Source organism: Grampus griseus (genome assembly GCF_964374135.1).
Source record: "Grampus griseus genome assembly, chromosome: 9".
Lineage (NCBI taxonomy): Eukaryota > Metazoa > Chordata > Mammalia > Artiodactyla > Delphinidae > Grampus > Grampus griseus.
The window spans coordinates 52,392,452-52,406,598 of record NC_139003.1 but is presented as its reverse complement, the minus strand read 5'-3'; the positions used below and the strand labels follow the sequence as shown (position 1 = coordinate 52,406,598).

At 35.9% G+C, this 14,147-nt stretch overlaps 2 protein-coding genes across 2 annotated transcripts in view; one reads left to right on the top strand and one right to left on the bottom strand.

Moving 5' to 3' along the window:
* The window catches only part of ZNF804B (zinc finger protein 804B), a gene marked incomplete at both ends in the record, with an annotated part of 496,853 nt that overhangs the window by 442,732 nt on the left and 39,974 nt on the right, over positions 1 to 14,147 (bottom strand). The window lies entirely within an intron of this gene.
* On the top strand, positions 13,154 to 13,915 carry TEX47 (testis expressed 47; the record flags this gene model as incomplete). Its single annotated transcript, XM_082662169.1, has 1 exon — positions 13,154 to 13,915. The coding sequence occupies one exon, from the start codon at positions 13,154 to 13,156 to the stop codon at positions 13,913 to 13,915; it is 762 nt and encodes a 253-aa protein (XP_082518295.1).

Sequence of the window (14,147 nt, the reverse complement as noted above, 5' to 3'; positions counted from 1 at the left end):
AAGGAGTGGAAACCTGGCCAGAATGCATATGAACCACTTCTCAGTTTTGTTTATACTGCTTTACCTTGGTCTCTGAGAGGGGGCACTAATCACCATTATTAATGATGGCAACCTTCCACTGTCAGAAGAAGCAACACAGCTGAGAGGCTGAGGACACCTGGACAGGAGGCATTCACTCTGAACTAACTGAAAGTACTGACTGCTATCTCCTCACATTCTGATAAGGGAGAAGACAAATCAATGTTGTCAATAAAGAGTGTTTCTGTGTCCTTGAGAGAAGATTTTATGCATAGAAAAGACCATTCCTAGGTTTCCTTTGGTTTGAAAGCTTAATATTAAATTTATTCAAGGTGCAAATTTAAAAGCCTAACTCACCCTTAAGTTTTTAGATCAATTTACAAATTATTAGTCTAAAATATTTTAATAGTAACTTATAAGAAGATTTTGACTAATAACTGGTCCAATTTTTAAAAATAATTCTTGTTTTAAAAGCTATCCCTTTAAAAATTGTCTGTCAGAAAAACTGAATAGATAGGTAAACAGATGGATAGATTATAGATAAATATGTAAAATCTTAAATGATCCAATACTATAAGTAACTTAAGATTTCAACTTAAAGTGAATCAATCAAAACATCTAAATAATTTATTCTATTACACATTTTAAGATAGAATCAAAAGTCTAGGCTGTTACTTGGTGGGGCAAATTCTCTTACACACTAGAAATCCTTAAATATCAAGTACGCACAGATCTCTTCTTAACACAAAAATATTGCTGCTAAACATTTAACTAGGCTAAATATTTCTACTGTAAATTATAAATCTTCCAAGGTTAAAAGCTCTTTATCCATGAAGGAATGGATATCACTACAAATAGTTTTGAGGTTACCTTCTCAGCCAATTGAAGCTGTATGCTGGTTGGAGATTTTCACCAAGCTGCTGACTGGATTTTGGTCAGTGCCATTAAGGGTCACTTTGAGACCTATTCATAGTCTATAACAGGGACTTTGTAACTTAGCGAGGGTTGAGTTCAAAATGTTGAAAGTGACATAGCCCATATTCCAGATTTACTCATACCCTTCTCAAATTTTTAAGTTAGATTAACTTTCATCCTAACTATGCCATTTAATTAAATCCAACAATGTTGAGACACTGCTTCATTCAGTTCTGAATTATTTTTAGATTCTTTCTTTCCATTAGGACCACAATTCCTACATATACATATATTCCACAACATTTGACTGAATTTTACATCTCTCTTACAGCTAGCAGTCACAGTGTCTAAAGTCCTTCTCCTGATGAACATGTATATATGCACATGGATTTGGAGAGAAAGCAGGAGTGAGAAGACCGTTAAATCACTGGTAAACCGTTCAGTTTGGGGGCAAAGAAACGTCACTGTCTTTTTGCTACCGTACCTTCTACTCCAGGCAAGTTGATAATATAACACTTAACTGACAAAGCTTAGGAAATAAGTTCTACTTCTTAAAAATTTATTATTTATTTATTTAAAAAGAATCAGACCACTTCTCCAGTATACTTTTTGGAAGAGAGAGTGAAGTAGAGTGCAAGCTCAATTGCTTGGCCTGCAATGTGGTGTCACATGGGCATAGGAAGTTAGCTGTATCACAGCCACCATGCTGCCCCTCACCCTATAGCTCCCACTGACAGCAGAGTCCCAACACCCAGAGAGCTCAGCACCTTAGTGGAGTCTTTTTCACTTCAGTTATAGAAACACCATTTGACTATAGAATTTAATAGCGAAGGAGAAACGATGCTGCCGCCTCATACTTAGAACACCCTGTTTATACTCTCCTGAAGGCAGAAAGGTAAAATAGACTTAATTGTGCTCAATTGTGCTCTAAATGTGCTCATTTTAGAAACAATTATTTACTGATTCTCAATGCCAAACGAATGTCAAAAAATCAAAAAAGCAGTCCATAAACTTACAAAAGAGTTACAGCTGAAATCCTTCATATTGTATAGTTCTCACCAATCTAGGAGAGCTCCAGTTGTATCTGTGCCGTGAATAAAAAGACATTGGCATCCAGCACCAGGATTATCATCGGCCTACTCAGAAAAATGATTAATTTAAGATAAATAGATTCTGGCTTCAGATACCCTGATTATATTGTATATTCCAGATACTGCTGTATAGCAACACTCTCTCCATTCAGACGTTATCAGGTATTCAGAGGGATGGTTCTTTTCTACTCACGTAACACAAAGCATTCAAGATTTAATCTAGCTCCCTGTATGCTGTGGCTCAATTTTATTTCACTTTACCATCACCCTACCAATACAAATCTCTTCTTCTTTAATTTAACTTTTCATAACATAAACTTATATTTGCTCCTTTCATTGCCCACCTTTTTATTTCACCATATAAAAATGGCTTAAAGGATGATAGTAAAATTATGCCACTTAAAGCAAATTAATAAGTCAAATAGAAAACAGCAATCACACCTGATAACATATTTTTAAAATTTTGCAGAGCATGAGTGCTTTAGTTTTCCCTGAAAAGATTTTACTTTTTCTAAAGATCCACTTTTTAAAAGTATAAGTTGTAAGTGGAGAGTTGTCTTCAGTCAAAAAAGCTATTGACTATTTTTTAATTTACAGTTTCTTAAAGGCAAAAATGATATGTACTAGGCCAGTATTGTTTTTCAATACAATAGAACAATTTTCCTCCTTTTATGAGGCAAAGGTCTTAGAGAACGACTTTATAAAAAATATAAGACTAGCCTGGTTCTTAAATATATCATTGGAGGCAAATTCTACAACTAAGGATGAGATACCGCAAACAAGTCACACCATTCACCTCCACATCTGGAAACTCATTAAATATCACTTCCCACAATCCTGTGAGCCTGAATCCATAGTAGGCCTTTAGTCAAGAGTTGAGGTTTAAAAGTATGCTTTCTTTTTACTGTAGTGCTGTCTTATTACTGAAAATTTACACACACACATTAGATAGACATTGAATACGGCTCCACAGTAATTAGGTACAATATTTTGTGGAATAGATAGAGATTTAACCTGTCAGGCAATGACTAGGCCAGGCAACTAGACTAGGCAACAGCAAGTGTAACAAATACTCAAGCTGTTTGGCCAAAAGAGTTGAAAATTCTAAGGAGTGGGAGATCCAGATGATCTTAATATTTGACCCTAAAACTTACTATATGATTGAGAATTTTGCCTTTATAGTTATGCTTTTAGGCATCTTGTATCGATGGTTAGATTTTTCTGAGTATATCACAACTGAACAAAAGTGGCTTAGCCAACTGAAAATTTAAAAGTTTTACAAGAACACAAAATATTCACATGGAAATCGTAATTATTTCTACTAACTAGATCACTGGGTTAGGAGTTTAGACCTTCTAATTATTTCAGCCAATATCTTACAAAATGTAATGCTTAGAACTTCTCGAGGCTAAAAGAGGCACAACATAATTATTTATCAATATTTCAGCACACAAAGACACACCGAGTCCAGTGTAGTTTTGCCTAGGATCCCTCCTGGGATAAGTATTCATATTGAAATGGTTTTTCTTTGAGGTCAACAGTGGCAATATATGCTGAGAGGTCCCTGTCATAGAAACAAGGAACTAGAGTAACAGATGAGGCATGGACCAGAGAAGCATTCATGCATCTCCAGCAGATGCTAGCACTGAGAAATGATGATGGAGGACCAGATGCCTACACTGCCCCCACTGTCATGTTACTTAAGATCCTGGGAATTTGTCCTCCCAAGTAAAGTAGTCACCCTAGTATACTTTCGTAATCTGTAACTCACTTCAAAAATAAAGTGATTGCTCCTTATAATTATATATATTAAACCAGTGATATTTAGTATCCCATGAGGCTCTGAAATGTCCCAAATTGCCAATGTTAGTGGGTGTAGTTTCTGAAGAAATATGGAATTTTCCTGAATTAAAATGAGCAAAAGAGCTTCGAATTCATCATAGGCTGGAAAGGGTGCAGGATGATAAACGCTTGCTGGCTAAATTAATGAAAATCTATTTAGATGTCTAGGACACAGACAATTTTTTAAAATATTTCACTATGTTGTTTTTACTACATTGCTTCTCTGGTTACATAAAATAAAAATTACGAGGTTACTTAGACTTGGATTAATAATACTCTTCCTTTAAAAAGAAATGCTTTTAAAAGTTTCATTTTAGCCTAAATCCTCATTATATATATGGAATACAACAATATTTTAGCAGGTATTTCTGACTCTAAAATCATGCCTTTCCAAACATCTCAAATACAATTATTAATACCATTAAACGTGGCACCCATCATATTACTTCCCTGGGTCAAAACATTTAAAGGTTCTCTATTGCACATCACAAAATTCAGATTCCTATAACTATTTTTTGAATAGCTCTAGCACCACTTTACTCATTGAAACATCTACCATATTTCCTGAAAAGTACTCTAGTAAGAAATATTACCTCTCTCTTTCAGTATTTCACGTATATGTGTTTTTGTCAACCTTTCTATAAGATAAGCAACTGGAGTGCCATATTATTAATTAGCTTCTTTGTGCCATGTCTTCCTTAACAGTAAGAGGAATTTGTTGTCAGTGGTGCTAAGTTCCCTCCCAACTCCAAACTTTCATTAGTTCACTTTTCTCCACTCCCCACAGCACACTGATCAAAGTTAAACCAAAAGCAAACACCAAAATAGATATTAATTTACTGATGATGTGTTCTAGTATATTATATGGACCAGAGTAGATACTTGTACTGAAAATATAAAGATTACTCCAATCATAATTATCTTTGTGTATAGAAAGCAACTTCTCCATTACTCAGAGATTTTTGAAAAACTAAGATTTGTTGTGTTGATGTCACATGACATAAAACACACAACAAGTGTGTTAGTAAGCCATACATCTTTAGAGCCCATCCATCTGCCAAAGAACCAGAAAATAAATCTGATAAAGGAGGAAAAGTAAACATAACTCAGAGTTCAGTGTTATTAGCAGTCTCCAACATCTCTGTATAGAAGTGATGATCTTAAAATATTTTCAAAGTGTATAAATGCATTCCATTCTTAGACTCCACCTTCATGGCTGGACACAACAGCAATTTAGAAAAACACAGCATGCTAGTTTTTAACAGAGAAAAACCTAGGATCACTGAAGCATAATTACCCTATAATCTTCCTCCTCTGTAATTTACTATCAAAGTACTTTCATTCTTTATCACCAAATGTTTTGAAGAGTGGTCTACTATTTGACCACTTATTCTACATGGACTCACTGATCAACTGCAAACTGGTTTCTCTCAGCCATTTCACTGAATCTATTTTTTTTTTAATCTACTTTTTTAAGCCTCCAGGAAACTTATAATTGCCAACATTAGAAGGTCACCTCAGTCCTCAAGCTTTCTGACCTCTCTTTAGAATTTTATCAGTACCATCCACTTTTAAACCTCTCTCCGATATTGACCTTCAAGGCTCTGTGTTTTCTTTGTTCTCCACCTCTGATGTTTTGCCACTCTTTCATTGGGTCCCATTTGCCCACTTCTTAAAATTAGGTTTACATGGTACTCTTCTCCACCTCCACTGTCTCCTTTCCTTTCAATATCTTACAATCACATTGGTGATTTCAACTCTTCCCTCAACGCAGATGACTATCAAATTTGCATCACAATCCAGACTTCTCCAGATTCTAATTGCATTTATACCTGCATGTTTCTATGGCAACTCCACTTCAACATAATACATACAAACTATTTTTCCTCCAAAATCTGGGCTCTATCCGCCATCTGTATTTAAAAAAAAAAAAAAGAACGCAAAAACGTAGATCTCTCAGTTACTGACATTCAAGCCCACAGAGTCATCTTTAAATCCTTGCATCTCTCACCTCCCACATACAGTTGATTAAGTCATGAATAGCTTGGTGATGACTTGCATATCTTCCTCAATCTCAGCAACTGCTTTAGTTCAGATTCTAACTATCCAACTGGGCTAAAATCTTTAAAGACCAATCCTTCTCTCGGTAGTATGCCTTAGGCTAGTTATATAAAGATCTCATGTCCTGTAAGGTTTTTCTGGACTGAGCCTCCTGCATTGTCTTGATAACTGCTCCATCTTTCATCTCTGTGCCTTCTTATCTTGACTCTCAGTCATTAAGCCCAGACACCCCTTGTTGAACCTGATTCAGGATCTGCCATTTTACAAGTTCTACCCATCAGGAGGCTGTTAAGCTAGCCTCTCCCAGACTCACAAAGAGAACAACATGTGCATTACCTTTTATCAAACCATGACCACAGCCTTATTGGGTTTTTTTAGTGTTAATTTCTTCTTTGGAACAGAACAATAATGAAAACAGGCTTAGAACATTTGGAATATACAAAACAAATATCATCACCAAATTCCACCAGTTTTAACATTTGGCTAGATTTCTCTCTACTCTGGTTTCTATATCCAAAAAAAAAATTAGAATCACATGCTACATATAATTTTGTGTATTATATTATTTACTTTAGAGAATAACCATTTTTCCCTGCATTTAAAATATTCTTCAAAAATGGTTTCAAGGCACCATAGTAATACATAATTAATACAACTATTCAATTTTTCAAAGTCCTCTTTTAATTCCTATAATAACCATCTTTACATTAAAATCTTTGTCAATAATTTTATTTCTTTATGATATGTACCTGGAAGACACATTACTTAGTCAAAAAGTATGAGATTTTTAAGCTTGTAATCCATATTGTCAAATTACTTTCCAGAAAACTTGGACTAACTTACTTTTTGACTGGCAAAGAGTAAGGGCACTCATTCACCAACTACAGAATTCTTAAAACTGCTCTGGCTACCCCCAGCATCCCTCACCTCTAATTCCTCTGTTCTTCACAGGCAACTTTCTAAACACAGCTACGATTATAGGTGCTCAAAAAATCCGTGATTCCCTCCTACACACAGAGTAAAATTCAAACCTCTGAGCATGGCGTCCGGGTCCTCCAAACACTGGCTGCAACTTCCTTTTTTTCCTTCTCTTCCACTTCTCTCCTTTGCTCACCCTCGAGTCTAAGCAAGCAGCTCTCCTCCAGATAGAGAATCACCCGGACAGGCTTTCGCAAATATATAGAGTTCCATTCCACACTAATTAAATAAGAACCAGGAGCCGACTTTTTAAAAAGTTCTCCACCAGATGATTCTAATAGCCAAGGTTTAAATTACCACAAGCCAGCCCATTCTGCCTTAAAGCGAAATAGAGAGAGCCACTGGGAGAACATGTCAAAAAGGCACATTCTTGGCCCTCACTTTAAGCGTACTGACTCACACCGTTTAGGGCTGGAGACCAGGAATTGGCAATTTAACAAAGCTGCAGATTCTGTGGTCTGAGAACTACACTCTAGCCAAACCAGACTATTGTCATTTTCTTAATGAAGTGAATGTATGTCCTTTGCCCTTTATGCTTCAAGCTTACAGTTTGTTTGTACCTTCCCTGATCCCCATCTCTGCCCCACTGCCACTCCCTACACACACTCAGACATACAAATCACATCATTTTTTATGCTCGGCTTTGCTTATTCTTCCAGCCACATTTAATTGTTCTGGTATTTATGTTTTCAGTGTCCATTGTTTATGTCTTTATTATAGTATTTCTTCTCTCCAGCCCTGTATTAAACATAGTTGTGGAGACTTTAAGAGAACTGAATTTTTCATGTGCAGATACAATATCTGATTCACAAGAAGGTCTCCACAGTGTCTGGCATATTTTTCTACAAAGAGTAGACATATGTTAAACGTTTATGCTAAATAACAAAGCATTTCTAGCCTGCATTCTCCTTGATAAATAATTACCAAACACTGATCCATAATGCTTTGGCAAGAAGAAGCAATGCTGGAGAAGGTAATCTAGTTTTCTTTTTTTATAAGTCTTAAAATATCTAGTGATTTGGTAATGAAGCTCACTCTGGTTTGCTCTGCTAAATCAAGTATATGTTGTCTACTTAATAGTTTATGTGTAACTGAACTATTATAAATCAACTATACTTCAATTAAAAAATAATAGAAAAAATAGTTTATGTATACGCTTAGTGAAAAGTTCTACCCAAGTTATTAGCCATTTATTTAGACCATTAATTCTCTTACACTAATTATTTAGATATGTCAAAACACAAAGAAAGATAGCGGACGGGATTTAGAGTTTTCTGTTTTTCTAGTACACGAGGACAAGTGAAAGGTTAGAGTGGGATCTGATATTCCAGGTAGAAATCAAGTTCTGTTAATGCACATCCTGACATTCTAAAGTAATGAATTCAAGAAACATTCACAAAGCCACTCCCCAAATCTGTTTCCCTGAAGGCCGTGCCGAAATATGAACTCTCTCATTAAAGTTTCTAAGAAATTCCAGCCACCCTTTCTACCTCAGTGTTTCTAAAGCACTGAGCAACATTTGCATGGTATTTATTGTTTTTTCATGGACATCTCACACTCCTACTGGACTCTAAACTCCTAAAATTAGGGACCAGGTGTTTTTCATGTTTGTGTTTCTTACAGTGCCTGTGATATTACCTGGCATATCAAAGGTGTAGATAAATCTGAAATGAATGGGAAGTTAAAGACAGTACATCAATTTTATTGGATCACAGGCATAATGTAGGAATTTTCCTTTCAATTTACTTTCTCCAAACTATATGCTATCCTCCATTTCCAGAAGAATTGTCATGTCATAGAGGAGCAAAGAATGACCCTGTGATCATGAATAGACAGAGGGAACAATTCATCTTCTCCTTACCCTCAGTAGACAGAGTAGGGAGTTTGTTGAGAGCATTTTTGAATTGTGTGCAAGGTACCTATGTACCCCAATAACTTTAGTTTCCTCTATTATAAATTGTTGGCAAAATTTCTACCTACCTTATAGGCTTGTTGTAAAGATTAATAAGTGTAAAAACATCTAGTAGAAGATGCATGGTAAATAATCAATTAATGGTATTTAATCTTTTTAATCTGTTCCTTCCGCCTTACAAAGACAAAAGGACACTGGAAGATTGTTTTTTCAGAAACATTTGGCTCCAGATAATAAAACCAGAGTGTAAAGTATATAGCGAATATTGAGGTGCACTGCTTGAACGGAAATACAAATATATGTTGTGTGTTTATGTGAGATAAGTTGGATAACAACGATGGGTAGATAGAATAATTGGAAGAGGACTCCTCAGTATAATAAATGTTAGTTCAGGTTCTGCCACTTGTTAGTTGTTTGAACTTGGGTATCTACTCGAAACAGATCTCTCTGGGAGGAGAAACACTGAAGTCTTTTCATCCCATTGGATAGATAGAAGAGTTCTTCTGCTTGAGTCACCACATGACGGCAAATAGCTGACCCTTAACAGATGAAACACAAGGACCGTGGCATCTGGAAACTCAAATGCTAAGTGTCCATTAAAAGGAGAGTCTACGATTATAATTACATATACCAATCAATCAAAAACAGACCAGACTGTGTTTTTTCTATTCCTATCTGCCCAAAACTTTTCTCTTGACACTTAAAAATACAACTGATGAAAGGCAAGGAAACAAGGTTAGCTGCCTTTAAATGTTTCAGATCGCCATGTGACAGTGAAACTAAAATTTGGAAGAAACCCCCCAGTAATTAAAAATGCATCAAGAAATGGAAAAATACACTGGGAAAATGTAGACCAAACTATTATCTATGGTGGTAAAATTCGTTGTTTCTAAATGTTTTAGGTCGAACCATACAAAATTGTCAACATCAGTTTCTTATATGTTTTAAGCCAACACCAAAAAAGAGATTATCACTCTATTGAAGAAGGGATGGTTTAGTGATATTTAATGTGGTTTACATGGGAAATTATAATGATGAAAGATTATCATTTTTCTATCAGGTTTATATTGGAAGAACCAAGATATATGAAAGAAAAGGAAAACACAAAGCACACATGGGGAGAAAAATCACAACTGAGCTCCTTTTCATAGGGGCAAAAAAAGTAGAACAGTTGTGCTTTAGTTAAGAATGGTGTCATGAAGAGGAAGAACCTTAACTATGTATAAAAGGTTAATTTAAGTTTGTGTGTTCTAAAGGAGCTTCTGGGTAGCATTGCCCTATAAATTCTCCCACTGACATTGATCAATGCCAGTGTTAAGTAATAAACCCTGCAGTTGCATGTCCCCATTTTCTCTGTTATAATCCATAATTGTGGATTGGAAGTAAGTGCCAGAAATCACTCTGGACCTGGTAAAGGCAGAAGCTCCCTCTCCCAGAATTCTATGGAAGGGAAATAAACAAGAAAGACTTCGTAAAATCAGTATCTTCTGAAGTTTATGAAGCAGACGTATCATAAGGTCTTACAGTTTCATACTCTTGGCTGAATAGGTGAGGTGGAAAAGACTAGAAAACATTGAGGGTAGAAGACTCCTACTATAATCTAAATAAAGAGCTAGGATTATGAAGGAGGCAGTGGTAATCAAGATACATTTCAAAGTGAGTAAAAGGACTTAGCAACAGAATAAAGTTGGGAGGTAACTTTTAGGAAACATGAAAAGACAAGACCAAGGATGTTGGCCTAGGAGATGAGAGAAAAATGTGAAGTGAGTCACAAATTGGGATATTTGTAAAGGAAAATATAAAGAAAACAACAGTTACAATGTTGGCATTTTTTAATTTGAAAGGGTAGAGGTACATCCAAGGAGAAGAGTTGTAAATAAGATTACAAGTTGGGAGTCTTCTGTACAGAAAAAAAATACTGGAATGGGAACTCAGTTTTTTTTCTTTTTTCTCAACCCCAGCAAATCAGTTGTATCTGTCTTGAGCCTTAGATTGAGAAGCAGTCCAAGTCTACAGCTGGACTCAGCAGGAAAGACTCCATGGTCAATCAGCAATGTCGATCATTCTATCCGTAGAGAAGCATGGTATCAAGGACCACCCACCTGACCTCACAAAACAGAAACACAGGTGGTGCTAAGCAAATTGGTCAAGGAGATAAAGTGACCCAGAGGAGCTGTGTGATGATTACAGAGCCTCAGCGTTGCCCAGAGATGGGTGTGAGAAGGAACTGGACTTGACCACAAATCAAGATTTGGGGAGAAATTCAGAAAAGTACAGACTCATAGAAACCAAAGGAGTGGAGATGGCTATAAAGGAAGCTGTCAACATAATTACATTCTGCAAAGCAGTAGGAATGAGGGTAAGAACGATCTCTACCCTGGGCAATGATAAGTTTCTGTGCACCCTGGGAAAGACTGTATTGTATCAGGGGGTGACGAAGTGAACCACAGTGAGGAATTATAGCCAATTTTTATGTACCACACAATTAAGGAATATCAAATCACCTCTTAGCCTCCACTTTCTGGGACAATTTATCCCTGCATATTATTAAAACCAGATCATTAGTTTGGATAACACAAACCTTTGGGGGGAGGAGGAAACATATTCTAAGGTTTAATTTTTTTAATTGAATAAGGGTGTTTTCTAACCTTGTTTTAAAATTGTGGTTTAGAGCTCATGTGAATGCAATTTTAAGATATATTGTTAATTTTTATTCTAAAAAGTAACTTAAGGGACTTCCCTGGTGGTCCAGTGGTTAATACTTAGCGCTTCCAATGAAAGGGGTGCAGGTTCATCCTGGTCAGGGAACTATGATCCCACATTCCGTGTGGTGCGGCCAAAAAGATAAATTAATTTAAAAATAAAAAATAAAAAGTAACTTAAATTTACATTAAATTAAGAAAACCAAACCCTATAGAAGAACGTTCTTATAACAGTCACCATTACACAGAATCTGGTATGTGTTCTTATAGTCTTTAATTAGTGCATAAATACCTCTTTACCCTCAGTAGACAGGGAGGTTGTCGAGAGCACATGTGAATTGTGTGCAAGGTACATAACTAATCCATGCTTTGGTTTCCTCTTCTATAAATTGTGGACGAAAAGAACAAAGAAAAGAATATGTCTAGGAAGATATCCAGGTCCACCATTTATCAGAGTTGCCAGTGCACTCTGGCCCTTTAACAGCACCGACATTCTGATTTCCCCGGGCACTATGGAAACCAGAATAGAATACGGGACAGCTGAGAGCACCCAAGACACTGGCAGTTGGAAGAGTGATGATGGAGGACAAGCAGGACCTCGAGGACAGGTAAAAGGAAGAAGCACTTGAAGAAAGAAAGAAATGTTAAGTTGACCTACAACTTAACACGTGGGAAGATCCCACATGCCGTGGAGCGGCTAGGCCCGTGAGCTATGGACGCTGAGCCTGTGTGTCCGGAACCTGTTGCTCCTTAACGGGAGAGACCACAACAGTGAGAGGCCCACGTACCGGAAAAAAAAAAAAAAAAAGTAACAGAATTTTTCATCTGACCCCTACAGCAACAACCCCCCCCCCCCAAAAAAAAAGGAAAGAAAGAAAAAAGAGCCATTTCTGAGGTTTACTGATAGGAGTTAAATAAAAAAGAACCAAAACTAGTTACTTCAAAAGTTTACTGTAATTATCCAAGCAATACTATTAACTTTTAGAGTACTGAGTAAAGGTAAAATAAGTCAATTAGTAGTTAAGAGATCCCCAGATTTTTAAAAAATTTATTGACTAGTTAAATTTATAAAAGAAATTGGGGAATTATCATAAAAATACCATTTTAAGAAAAATTTGACCAAATAAGGACAATCTGCATTCATCATTACATAAATGAAAAGACATTTTAATGTAATATCAATGCTACTGTCAGTGAGTATCAGCAGATACATTCCTCTTTGTGTGTGTGTTGGTGTGTGTATGATTCAAGGATGGGCACTGAGAAAAAAAAATCCTATCAATCAAAAAAGAAAATAATAATGTAAACAACAACATAACAAACTTATTCTAGAGTAAGTTCTATCTCCTCCCTACCCCCCAGTTTACTGAAGAGTTTTTTTCCCTAGGATGTGAGTGTTAGTTATTTCATTGTAAACTTTAAAACAAAACTCTATAAATTGATTCTTGTTTCAACATTCTCTTTAATTTCAAAGACATTGTTTATTGATAACACTGGAAAGCATTTGATCAACTGAGTAAACTTTTTTTTTTTCCTGAAGAAACAGAGTTCATCACTGAAGAGGTAGCCTAATAATGTAAATACTGTAATAAGCTAAAAACTGGAATCATCTAGAAGAATAAATAGGACTCATCATGTCCTTCTCAGCCCGTACCCGAAAGACCAACAAAAAGAATTTTCCACTGGAATGTCTTCTAATGCCACAAGTTCCACGTAGTAATTACTTGCATTTTCAGGAAGAAAAGCAAAAACTACAACTAAAGAAATTCCTTCTTCATAGGATGTTCCTAGTGGCCAGGGTAACAGCAAACATAGAAAAAAAAGATATTGCTGAATACTATGAACAATTGTTTCAGTCAATTTTGAAACATCACCCAGGAGAAGCAGTGACAGGATTATTGCTCATATATCCTAATTCCATTGTGCATATCCTGGAGTCCTCCAATGGTACTCTTTACCAAATTCTTTTGGATTATCTTAGCCATGAAAAGGATGAAACAGAATTTTTTATCCAAGGAATGAAAATTATAGTCACAGTACACAATATACCAACAAGGCTCTTTATGCAATGGCATGTTTCAGTAATAAAAGCGCCAGTTATGTATCTTGATGATGTGACACAGTCACTGTCCCTACAAGAGGTCATGACAGAATTTCTCATCCAAACCCATAAACTAGTACTCCATCTTTTTAAGACTGTGAAAGTGGGCACTAAAGGACCAGGCGATAATTTGCACCAAGTTGCACCTGAATTACTCCTTCCAGAACAAATAATAAAGTACATATGCAATTCTGCAGAATTAATGGACCCAGAAACTTTCATAAACATGTATAATAAACCCATACATATCACCTTGGATTCTGAGGTGGTATGGCCCACTCCTTCCAGCTTCTAGGATGAAGAGAGATGATGTGGTCAGTGTAGTCAAATCTCTTAAGGAATGTATGCTACTTAAATAAAAGGAAAATATTTCTAAAGTTACTTTTCTCTTTAAAAAAGGAAAGAAACAACACAGCAACCTACACAAAGGTAATAGACTAATCTTTACAGAGTATGCTGAGTTAAACTTGAAAATTTATCTGGTCTAATATTAAGATCAACACATTATTTTCAATAATGAAGGGGTT